General features: G+C 47.0%; 1 protein-coding gene across 1 annotated transcript in view; it reads right to left on the bottom strand.

Moving 5' to 3' along the window:
- Positions 1–12,296, bottom strand: part of RP1 (RP1 axonemal microtubule associated) — a 140,067-nt gene that overhangs the window by 43,629 nt on the left and 84,142 nt on the right. Inside the window, exons 22-24 of the mRNA XM_064480818.1 lie at positions 9,760–9,818; positions 9,408–9,452; positions 240–403 (exon numbers count right to left, since the gene is read on the bottom strand). Coding sequence (XP_064336888.1) covers positions 240–403; positions 9,408–9,452; positions 9,760–9,818 — 268 coding nt within the window. The remainder of the gene's footprint in view (positions 1–239; positions 404–9,407; positions 9,453–9,759; positions 9,819–12,296) is intronic.

Here is a 12,296-nt window from a genome sequence, read left to right as displayed (position 1 = left end):
AACTTTCTCAAGTTCATAGACTTTGTTGGCTTTATACAAATAAAAAGTAAGGGAGAAACAAAAATCTTACGTTCCTGCATTATTCTTGTTTCCCACCTCCCTTGGGGTAGAAGATTTCATGTTTACCAAGAAAGTGTAATGCAATACCAAAACAAACAAACCAGAATATTCTCCATCCCATCCTAGGCAATGTTTATCATGATATGTCTTAGGAAGAAAGTTATACGTATCAATTTTACCTTGAATATATCTGCACTGTTGGGGTTAAACAGGTGGTGTTTCCCAGATCCCAAAATAATGGGACCTGAACATCTTGCTTCTCCATAGACATAAAGAGATACTGTTGCCGTGGTGCCGGCATTTTCAAGATCGCCGGTGACAACTGTCACCTTCCAATCTCCTTCTGCAAAGGAAAAAAAAAAATCAATACGAAATTGTGGAGAAAAACCATGCTGATACTAGGAAACAAAGAATCCTACATAATCAACTTAGTTATGAAATGGATAATTTGTGAAATCAGTAAGTTTTAAAATAGTTGCTAATCATGGACTCCTTTTGGAAGGTAGCATGTTGACAAGTTTTGGAAATACTATAGCATTTTAATCACAAAGCAAATAAGCAGTGGGCTTTTCAGGAGAGCAGATATTTGAGACGCATTTAGTACCAGTGCTTGGCTCGAAGGCGTGAGGAGTTTACTTAGGTATCACTGTCAAATCTCTTAGTGTGGATGGATACAGATACACTGAGAGCCTGACGTGAAGGCAGTATCTGCAAGAGGGAGCGCCCTGTCAAGCTGGGGCTGGCAACACAGTTTGGTGATTCTAGCAGAATCACGGTGAGGATGTGGAAGACCTAAAAAACAAAGCCAAAGGAGCTAAAATTTTTTTCAAGAAAAAATACTGGAGTCCCCTAAGGGCTGGAAAGAACCAACAAATCAGGAGTAACATGCTGTTTGTAAGACCCAGCCAGGGGAGCTGAGTTTGGGAGAGGGAGGATGAAGACAAGACGCATGTGAAATTGAGAAAGACAATGTATCGTGTAAGCAGAATGGATGGCTGAGCCCCCTGCCGTGGCAATGCTGGGCGCACCGGAAGGCTGAGTGCGCAGAGCATGACAGAAAACATCTTTTAACAAGATCTACGACTTGTTCCACGATTGGTTTCATTGGAAAGATAAATTGAGATGGTATTTATTTGATCATTTTGTGCACTTTGGAAAACTGCACCATCAACCCTGCAGCGGTAAAACCCTCTTGACGCTGAGCCCACATCAGGCAGTCAGGCGTGACAGGGGATGAGGTCCTGCGGGCGGACCTCTCCTCATCGCAGGGCATCCCTGGATTGCAGGGGCGACCTAAAGATGTCTTCGTTGCTATTTTTAAAAGCCCCGGAAACACACACTGCCTTTTGAGTATTTTTTATATTTTCAAACATTATAGTTTGAAGACTCATCACCATTCTGATCACCTGAGTTCTCAGTGATGCCTCCCCCAAGAGGTTATCTTCCTTTTTAATACATAATGCTACTCTCTCTTCCCCAATATATCCACAAAGATCACTCGAGTATCTCTAACTGGCTTCACAAAACTTGTGTCAAGTAAACTTTGTGTAATTCTACATCTGACAATAAAGGTGGAACTTAACATGGTACCAAAAAGCCAAGGAGGGCAGAACCAAGGCGGGTTGCCTGCCACGTCTGCCACGTAGGATGTGTGCTTTGAGGAAACGCAACTCATGCAGGAAAACGGGAAATACACACACTTGAACTACAATTCCATTGAGAATCATATCACGATATCAGTGCTTAAAGAAGGCTTTCCGCCTGCGCTTTGATGCATAATTCAAGAAGGTAAAGAAGCTCCTTCCTTTTCTTAGGTCTCTTCCATCGCACCCTCCTCCTTCCCCTGCCGCCGGGGCCTGCCCTGGGGCTCGGCATCACGCGGTCACCGCGAGAAGGTCAGGAGTGAGCTCGCACAGCGGCTTGGATGTCGTTCACTAAAACAGAGACAAACATCCACGCACCACGGATGTGTGTAGCTCTCCTGTGTCTTCCCTTGTGGAACCAGCATGTCACCAGGGCGTGAGCTTTAGAGTAACGAATGGAATGCCTTCGGTGGTGATTTCTGTTATTTTCAAGTTTTCCTGGGCATGATTTTCTTTTCTGCTGCTGGACAAAAGCAAGTGCTTTCCTGCAGTTCTATAGTATGCTTTTAAAGCTTGACCGCTTAACTTCTCTAAGAATGTCTTGCTATCTAAGATACAAGATAGTTAGGAACATTTGTTGAAAATAACGTTAGAAATACTCTGAGACTATGCTGAAAAGTTCCACTGTCCTGAGAAACAGTTTGTTTTTATCAGAGCTAAAAGTATGTTTATACTGTTTGTATTACTTATAATATTGTCACAATTAAAAGTTTTTCCCCATAATTTTCTATTGTGAAACTTTCTTCACCCCCCCCCCAAAAAAATCAAAATAACATGAGTTCAGATATCTTGTCTCTACAAGTTTCTGTCTTTTTTTCTTTATTTATGGGTGCCATTTGTTCAACCCCAAGGAGTCACACCAAAAAAACACTGTCATCTGTTAACCCTTTTAGAAATCATTTCTATTAATATGCAAAGCTCCCAAAGGAAGAAAGAGAATTTCAAGTAATTGAAGTTTAAATATTTATCTTATATTTACAAGGATTTTGAACAGCTTTAAAAAAAAAAAAAAGTTTGCTGATGATGCAAAAAGCCATTGCTGCTCATCTACCTCAAGTAACTCGTAATAAATGTGGATGTCCTGTCAATAAGGCAGTAAGGTTTAACAGGAACCTTCCTAACAATGAGGAGCATACAGCCTGTCATCTGCAGTCCCGCACAGCTACGGGCAGTAAGTATACACACTGCAGGACTGGGGCGCCCTGAACTTCAGGATGTAATGCTGCAGCAACGTCTGGAACTCAGTAACCCTTGCTGACCAGCCGATTTACAGATATTAAGTGTCCACATGATGGACAAGCCTGTGGAAGACATTTAAGAGGCTAAGGGACCACGTGAGTCGAACTGTTAGGTCAGACTCAGCAGAGTTTACAGATCTGCCCTGATACCAAGTTTGCCAACGGTTCACTAGCAACCACAGGCCAAGCGTTCTTCCTTTGGAGAGATGACAGACGCGGGGTTGGCAAACGATTGTGCGCTGGCCAGATCCAGCCTGCCGCCTGTTTTGGTCATTAAAGTGTCACTGGACACGGCACCATCATTGGTGCATGACCTGTCAGGGTGCCCTGCTGCTCGAGCAGAATACCAGGTTTATTTACCATAGACAGCCTGGACAAACCAGGCGTCTCCTGCCCGCTCACGCTGCATTATTATTAAAGACGTCCTCACCATGTTAATCCCTTCCCACCCCTTTTCCCTCTGGTAAATGGTGAGCTCTAGGTTTGTAGACACTAACCAATATACATAAAATAGGTAAACAAGTTTATACTGTAGAGCACAGGGAACTATTCTCAATATCCTGTAGTAACTTATGGTGAAAGGGAATATGAGAGCAAATATATGTATATTTCTATATGACTGAACAATTATGCTGGACACCAGAAATTGGCACAGCATTGTAAACTGACTATACTTCAATAAAAAAAAATTAAAAATAAAGAAGGCCTCACCAACCTCTCCCAACCCACGTGCTCTTCTGCAAGTGACCATTCTGCTCCTCTGTTTTTTTAATTTAATTTAATTTTTTAATTGAAGTATTGTCAGTTACAATGTGTCAGTCTCTGGTGTGCAGCACAATGTCCCAGTCATGCATACACATACATATATTCATTTTCATACTCTTTTCATTAAAGGTTGTTACAAGATATTGAATATAGTTCCCTGTGCTACAGAGAAGAAACTTGGTTTTTGTAACCTACTTTTATATATGGTGGCTAACAGTTGCAGACCTCAGACCCCTGAGTTTACCCGTTCCGCCCCCACCCTGTGACCATAGATTGTTCACTGTGTCTGCGGGTCTGTTTCTGTTCCGTAGATGCTGCTCTATTAACAGGTGGAGTCTGTGTCCCTCCCTTTGAGTCTGGGCTGCCCTTGGCCAATACAAAGCAGCACAAGTGGCACTCGGGGACTTCCAAGTCTGAGTCAGCCTGGGCTGGTGAGAGCACGCCCTGGTGGACCCCAGGAGCCGCGCTATGAAAACCCAAGGCACACAGAGGCCTCAGGCAGATGGGCCACTGCAGGCGAGCACCCAGCCCCGGAACCGGCAGCCTGGCTGAGCCCCCAGGGCAGCCCCACCCGCAGCACCGCTGGACTAAAATCCCAGGAGAGGTTCCGTCAGAGTCACCTGGCCGAGCCACGCCGAGCCGCTGAAAGGCGGCAGCTCACAGCGAATTCCTGCTTTGAGCCGCTGCTTGTTTTGGGGTGGCTTCCTGTGCGCAGAACAGCAGGCGAGAGCATTTCGCGGACGGGAGCCTTCGATTCCCTTTCACTTACAGACGCCCCCGGCGCTGCTCCCGGAGGCCTGGGCGTCGGTGCGCAGACAAGGGGTTTGGCTGAGGCAGCTCTCACTCCCCAGGTTCAGGAAAGACGCAGACCACGGGCCTGCTGTGAACATCGTCCTTTCCAAATTCTCTTACTAATTGATTGGAGGTTTATTTTCAGGAAGGCACGAGTGAGTTACTTTGGTGAACGAAGCCCCTGTAGCTGGTGAAGCTCAACGCCCTTCCGTCGATTCAGCATTTCAGCCTCACCCTGAATCTGCGCATTCTGTGACAGGGGTTCGTGCACTTGACTTTGCAGCTCAGAAAACTGACCCTGTGGTTGAGCAGAGACACATCTGTGTCTAGACACGCTTGCAGTTACTTGGCAACTGCCCACGGAGTGACCGCGCAGAGAAGCCTGGGGTGGACGGGTGTAAATGAAGCTCTTCCCGCGTACTTGTTGGCTCATGTAGTGAGGGGGGAGCTCTCCAGGCTGCCTGCCGTAAAGCCACACGAGGCACAGTGAAAACGGGGATTGCCATGCTTGCCTGGTGACACGCAGACAGCAGGTATGCCTGCACACACACCCGAGCATCGCAGGAAGACACGGGGAGAGTGACAGAACCCGGTGCGCCCCTGCAGACGGCGGGGGCCTGGGTGGGTGGGCTCGGCCCAGGGAGGCCGGTCCTGCCGCCAGGAGACGTCAGGGCGGCTCCTGCCTGAGAGGGACCGCGTTGTGGCAGGAGAGATGCAGACCTGTAGGCGGCTCCGAGGGCAAAAGCCCTCACGGTAACCAGACCCATCCCCTCGCCCAGAGCCCTGTGAGGGTCCCCAGACTCGAGGTGGTGAACCCAAGAGATCCGCCCACCCACATTTCCTTTGCTCCTTGAGAGGCCAGAATAAGAGAAAACTCTCCATCTTTACCTCCGTGGCAATGTTTTAACATTACTTACAGACTCGCATGCCTGTCAAATGCTTAACTCAGCTCTGCTCATAATACTGACACCCACAGCCTGCAACACCCCACAGAGCAGCCTGTGACCCCAGACGCCCCTCTCACGTGACCACTTCCCTCTGCCCCTCCCTTCAGCTATCCCGAAGGCACCTTCCCGCCTCCAGGCTTGGCCTGAGGTCCCTCTGCCAGGATGCCTCTCCTTTACCTCCCTTCTCCTGCCCCGACCTGGTGAACACCTTTGACTCCCGGCTCAGCTCGGAGGTCACCTCCTCCAGGAGGCATTTCCAGACACCCCTCCCAGTCACCAGAACGAGCCCTTCTCGCCCCGCCTCTGCTGGGCCCTGTGCACACGTCAGCCCTCAGGTACGGCATGAACACCGTCTCTCTGCGCCTCCCGGCCCTGGAAGGGCGAGTTTGACCTTAAAAGCCCCTGTGTCCCCGGTGCCCGAGATAATACTCGGCCACAGTAGCTTCTTCGAAAACGAGTACGTCAAAGACTCCTGCAGCGTTTGCGGATCTGTCAAGAAGTATCTTGAAAAGTACAGATCTCACGTGTGAGGACGGACATTCAATGTATTACTAAGAACGTTTCAGCACAGTATAAAAATATTCCTCAGTTAACAAAGAACACATCTTCCTGATGAGATGCCATGAGTGTCGCTTTTGTACAGAGGACAAGGACACTGCTAAGTACCTCATAATGGGCCTTGTTATTAGCACAAAGACAACACAAACAACACTGACCTTGTGTCACCCCGATTTTGAAGGGTGTGTAAATATATTCCAATGAGATTGGCAACGATATTGTAAACAAGACAAATTATTACTTTATTCTAATTTTGGTAATTTTATCTCCAAACAATTCTGTGTATATAACTCACAAGTCCTTCAGAATACAGCCTCGTAAGAGGATCATGAGAGGTTTTGAAATTTTTAAGTACTTTACAAATATTTTTATTCTTCCAAGAGACAAATATTATTAATCCTATTATACGTGGAAAGCAATAGAGAAATTACATACTGACTATCACAGGAGTTGGGACAAATATGATACTGAATTAGAAACAGTTATGCTTCCTAGAATAAAATGGTTTCAAACAATACTTGATTTTCTCCACTTTAAGTCCAGAAAGCAACCATAAAGCACTGGCAGCAGTGACTCTATCACATAATTCTGACTGATACTGGTTCAGGGTGAATCTTTCGTCACTTCTCTGGCTCTGTTTATCATTTATCGCTGCAGTAAAGGACGCCGGAAGCACAGGCTGAGCAGAGAAGCGGACCCAGAGACAGCGGACGGCGGCGCAGGGGCTCGCGCTCCAGCCCGGGTGCCCGAGACCCGTGACGCGTTTCATCGCAAGGGACAGCGGCGTCTGCAAACGCACACCTGCTGCCCCCCCCACCACCACCACCACCAAGCGCCGGGGCCTGGATGGGATTTCACCTGATCCTCGCGGCACCCTGGTCGTTTCTACTATTGTCTCCATTTTATAAGACAGAACTGAGGCACAGAGAAACACAGTGATTTCCCCAAGCCACGCAGTGAGTTAAGTGCTGCCGTCAAGATTTAGAATCTGCGCTACTAACTGAGATGCTCAGCAGCCTCTCTGCCTGCCGGAGCGCGCTGTGTCACCGCGACGGCAGAGCCGCCGCGCGCGCCCGCGCGCACACGTGCGCGCGTGATGAGCGTCTGGGAACAGTTAGAAGCAGCTCCTGTGAAAGCAAGAACAGTGCAGACCATGGAGTCAAACCACTTGGATTCAAATTCTAAATCTGCTAGCTGCCACCCGTGTGATCTAGGCAAGTCAAAAAAAAAAAAAAAAAAGCAGCAGCAGCTTTTCTGTCCTTTAGATTCATCAGCTGTGAAACGGACTAACGATACCATGTGCTTCAGGGGTTACCGTGAGGACTGAACAGAGCAACACATCTAAAACGTCAGCCCCCACCCAGCACACACTGCGTGTGCCCACTATTAACGTTCTCACTGCTGCTCCTCCACACGGACCAGGGACCCAGACAGCGTCCCGGGACCAGGAAAGATGCCATTACTCACGTATGATATGGCTGTTTTTCTAGATCATTCAAACGTATCTTGAGAAAGTTAGAATTAGAATTAATTGAAATGCATTTATTACTATAAGATTAATATAAGTTTTTTAGCATCAGTAAGCGGGTTTAGCACAGTAAGTAGCTGCAAGAGTGTTACACAGCATGCGCTAAGCTGGACAGTTCAGCCCAGCAGTGCAATTAAGCATGCTCTCATGGCCAAGTCCAGTCTCATGCAGAAGTGCGGTTTTACTAGGGCGATGGCTTTACCCACATGAACTATGAATACTTATGTTTATCAGGTGTCACAGTTTGGGAAACATGTCTTAGGTAACTGGGAACTCATCACACACGGCACAGAGTTAGTGACACAGTTGTACTTACTGTTAATCACCTCAAAATGAAATTAAATTAACTCGGTCGATTCTTTGCTTTTCCTTTCCTTCTACCATGAAACTGAAATTGCATCAGGCGTGACTCTCCTCCCACTGCAGCTCCATTAAAAGGTACGAATTGTGTGAACACGCTTCATATACTTTCAAAATCAAAGACTCACATTTGATCTTCAACACTCAACCACGACGTAACACTGCCTCATCAGGTCAGACTACTTAACTTCTCAGGGTTCTTTCCACACCATAAATTAGCTTATTCATACAACTATAAGACTACCAGTGTATTTCTATAATCATATCCTAAGACATCTGAAAGATCGTATTCTTCAGAATTTAAAAACGAAGTAAGATAGAAGACCATTCGCAGACAAATAATGATGGTGTCTCATGAACTAAGGTCTGTGGTTAATCCACGTTTATACTATAAAAAAGACATTTTAATAAGCTCATAAAAATAAAAACCACAGAAATAATAACCAAAAAACTTTAAAACAATGTATTTTAATCAAAACGACACTGATAAAGGATATCAACCAAAGCCTGAGGTACACAGCTCTGCTGCACACTGCGGCTTCACTGCATTTCCGTACCACTGACCTTGATTCCATGGCTAATATTATTAACAGAGGACTTTCAACATTTTTATCCTTAATTAAAATCTTCAGTTTAAAACTATTAGCTTCTATTATTCATATATGCTCTGCCAAGTTCTGGAATTAATGGATAATTTTCTACTTAGAATGTCATTTCAAGCTTTGTTACTTAAGGGCTTATTATAAGACAGACCTTTTGAGACTCCTTAAAATTACTAAGAGGTTCTAGAACATTAGTAAAATTCTGTCCGTATTAACAGTGCAATACATGCACAGCCTTCCCTCTATAAATCACAAAAAAGCGAAAAGTAAAATATAAACTGAAGTGTAACTTCTAATATCAGTAAGTGCAAATGCTGACCATCAGTGTGGATGTGGTGTCTGCACCACAGTGGCCAGCCTAATCAGCACAGGAGTTTGTGAATATAATAATGTTAACATTAAACCCTGCCTAGTTTCAAAATATCACACACGGTACAAACATTTTTTAAATATAGAGGTTTGTTAATTTGATGTGCACACTAGGAGTATGTCTGTCTACCTCACTCAGATCAGCTTTAAAGTATAAACATATTAATAACAAAGTTATAGGATGATTTGAAGAGAATCTAACAGAACAGCTAATCTCAAAAGACTCAAAAATAAAACTGAGAAACCAGTCTGTAAAGTTAGTGTTTAAAAAAAGCATAACTAACAGAGATTAATCCTTCGAAAAATGATGATTTCCCCCAAGTATTTAAATTATTGAAGGAAAAAGCTCTTACAGCTAAAGTCCCTTATGTCAGTTTCTTTATAAATCAAACCCATAATTTAATACCTGTTTCTACATTCATTTCAAGTATTTTTTAATCAATAGTTTAAACTCAGTAAGAATATACTAAAAACTGTACAAGGTGGCTAATCTGGAAACAGTATTTCAGATGATTAAAAAGGCAAAAAGCGGCAATAGCATTTACCATTTGCTTCCTCTTGTCTTTTAGGTGGATGGTTTATTTGCATTTCTGCAAAAATAAAAGTGAAGTGCGGTTAATAACAGATCTGCCTGATGACATTGCAAGTGGGAGAAGAGGAAGTGTGAGTTCAGCTCTGAAACGGGAGCAGCTCCCCGGGCTGGTTTCTCACTCGCGGGAGGGCACGGGCGCCGCCACGACACACCTCACACAGGCTCCGGCTCCCACCGCGAGGAGTAACTGCGCATCTGATGCCAACGGTAAGCTAGCAAAGGGGGCCGCGGGGGCCGTTCTGTGACGTCAGCTGTATCAAAGCCATCCTGTCCTTTCTTCTGCTGCAGCTGTCATTAGTCCTCACCTTGAAGGTAAAGTTCGATTTCCGAGTGAATTACGCCCTGAGACATAAAGGGAAGCCATCTGAGGAACAGGAAAAAAGAGAAGGAAAAAAAGGAGAGAAAATTAATTTTTGGCTTCTTTATATTTACAACAAGCTTGGCTCTGTATTAATTTTGAATATTCAAAGGTAACTATAAAAATAGCTTTTTATCAAGTCAAACACAGTCGCACCTCCAGCGCACTCACTATTGTGGGGAAAATGATATCAGAACTGGGGCTTGGAGACGGGGACGGGTGGATTGCTAAACCCGCTAACCGTCGCCCTCCCTGAGCATGGAAGTCCTCACGCGCTACCACCTGTAAATGCAGCTGGCGCTCCGGGGATCCCTGCTCATGACACACGAGGCCGTGACAGGGTAAGGACGGGGCTAAGACAGCCTGACACCGGGGCTGGGCCCGGAGGTGGTTCGAGGGAGATCTGGCCCAGAAACCTAGGCTCCACCACCGTAACCCACCCCTGTACAGAGGTCTCTGGCTTTCAGACAGCTTCCTTTAATAGCTTTTCCTCAGTGTCTCCAAAAAGAATCACAGTTCCTTAAAACTGAGTGAAAAAGCTCTCAAAAGCCCAGGGAGACCGCACTTCCTCCTGACCGCTGAGCCCGCAGCATTCTGTCTCCTCCTCTTCTAGACTCTAGTAACATACAGATTGCTTCACACCCATGCTTAGCCCCGAATTATGCAGTCTCGCTTTGCTCGGGTCTGTGCAGCCCAGGCCTGCCGCCAGATGACCGTCTCCTTAGCTTCCTTTGCAGCCAAAACAAAGGAGGTCAGCTTTATGCTTAAGACCACAGGCCCAGGATCGGAGTGGAGCCAGACTGCCTGGCTCCAACACCGCCTGGTGACCCGGTTTTGATCTCTCTAGGCCTCAGTTTCCTCACTTGTAAATGATAGCTAACAGTAGTCCCTATATCATCAGGAGACAGGATGACACCACACACTCACAGACGCGTCATCTGACCTGCTCGCTGACATGCAATCAATGCCCAGCAAGTACCAGTCACTACCACGTCTTCCCACCGCCAGCCGCAGCCCCTTGTACGCAGGTAGTGTCACAGCGAACACAGTTCAGGCGGTTGCTCCCCCCACCTGCCCACCACCCTTCTTTTCAGACGTCCCGTAAAGAGATAAGCCTTGGAGAGCCCGCTTTGTCCCAGAGGGCCTGCCTCTCGCCTTAGCTGACTGGAGGGGAGATTAGTTAATCAGCTGTTCTCTCTTCATACTCGACCTAAGAGACCCAGAAGCTGCGATCAGATGGTGCTGGCCAAGGAGGCCTCCCAGCACCCGTACTGTGGAGGCCCGGCGGTGCCCTGGAGCCCAGGCCGGGGGCAAACCAAGGACACGGGTGAGAAGGCCATTCCAGAAGCAGCTGCTCTCAGGGAAGAAGAGTGGAGATTTTCAACGAAGAGACACCTTGAAAATCCGAAGAGAGTGTCCAGCTCTCTGGTGGCTTCCTGGCTCACACTGACTAGCTTTACTTCTTGAAGCTGTCTTCCGTGAGCATCCCCTTCAAAGCTGCCATTTCTAAAATTAGCTTTAATGAATTCCTCATCCTCGCAACCGAAACAGGGTTTATTGACTTACCAGTTAACATTTGAAAAATCACACTCTAGTCTTGTCTTTTGTTCAGCCCATTCATGGAAAGTCTCTTCCATGACTTCTCTTTCATCAGGAGATGCTGGACTAAAGCAGTGCCCAGGCCCTGGAAGCCACAGAGACCCCTGAGCACCACACACCTGTGAGGAACAACCCCGTCCAGAGGCTTTGTGTCGAGACCCTCAAATACCCGAAATCACCCAGATGGCCAGCTCTCAGTTCCCTCCAGCGGCCCTCATTTCTATGGGATGTTTTTAAATAGTTTCACATTACCGTCAGATCTGCACCATTGCTAACGAATGGAACAGAACAGATTTCGGTTGCTCCAGTCACTTCAGATCAGAGTTACTTGCAGCACACGTGTGTTTCCTTCCGTGTGCATGCATCTGTCTACCAGCCGAGGCACACCTCCACGCCCACCCTTCAGCTTCCAACCTGCAATGTGCTGCAGACACTGAGAGAACCAGGCAGGGCTGGCCGCTGAGGACTGTGAACCATGCTTTTACGTTAGGAAGAGAAGATTCCCCTAAAGCCAGTGAGCAGACGGGAGTGTTGGAGCGGTGAGCCTGGAGGGGAGCGTGGTGATATTTAAGGGGTGCACTACAAAAGCAAATAGGAGGCGCCTGCTGACCCCAGAGCACCGGGCACACTCCGCGGCCACAGCACAGCACCCTCAAATGCCCCGGTCACCAGGGCATTCCCTTTCACTGGGGTAACTAGGAAGCACAACACAGACGCAGAATGTCTCCAGTCTTTTAAGATCAAACTAGACAGCCATGGAGGCATCAACCATGGGAGGCGTCAGCCATGGGAGGCGTCAGCCACGGAGGCGTCAGCCACGGGAGGCATCAGCCACGGGAGGCGTCAGCCACGGAGGCGTCAGCCATGGGAGGTGTCAGCCACGGA

The sequence above is a fragment of the Camelus dromedarius genome, chromosome 30, assembly GCF_036321535.1.
Source record: "Camelus dromedarius isolate mCamDro1 chromosome 30, mCamDro1.pat, whole genome shotgun sequence".
In the NCBI taxonomy this organism is placed as follows: Eukaryota; Metazoa; Chordata; class Mammalia; order Artiodactyla; family Camelidae; genus Camelus; species Camelus dromedarius.
This window is presented reverse-complemented; position numbering and strand designations above follow the sequence as displayed.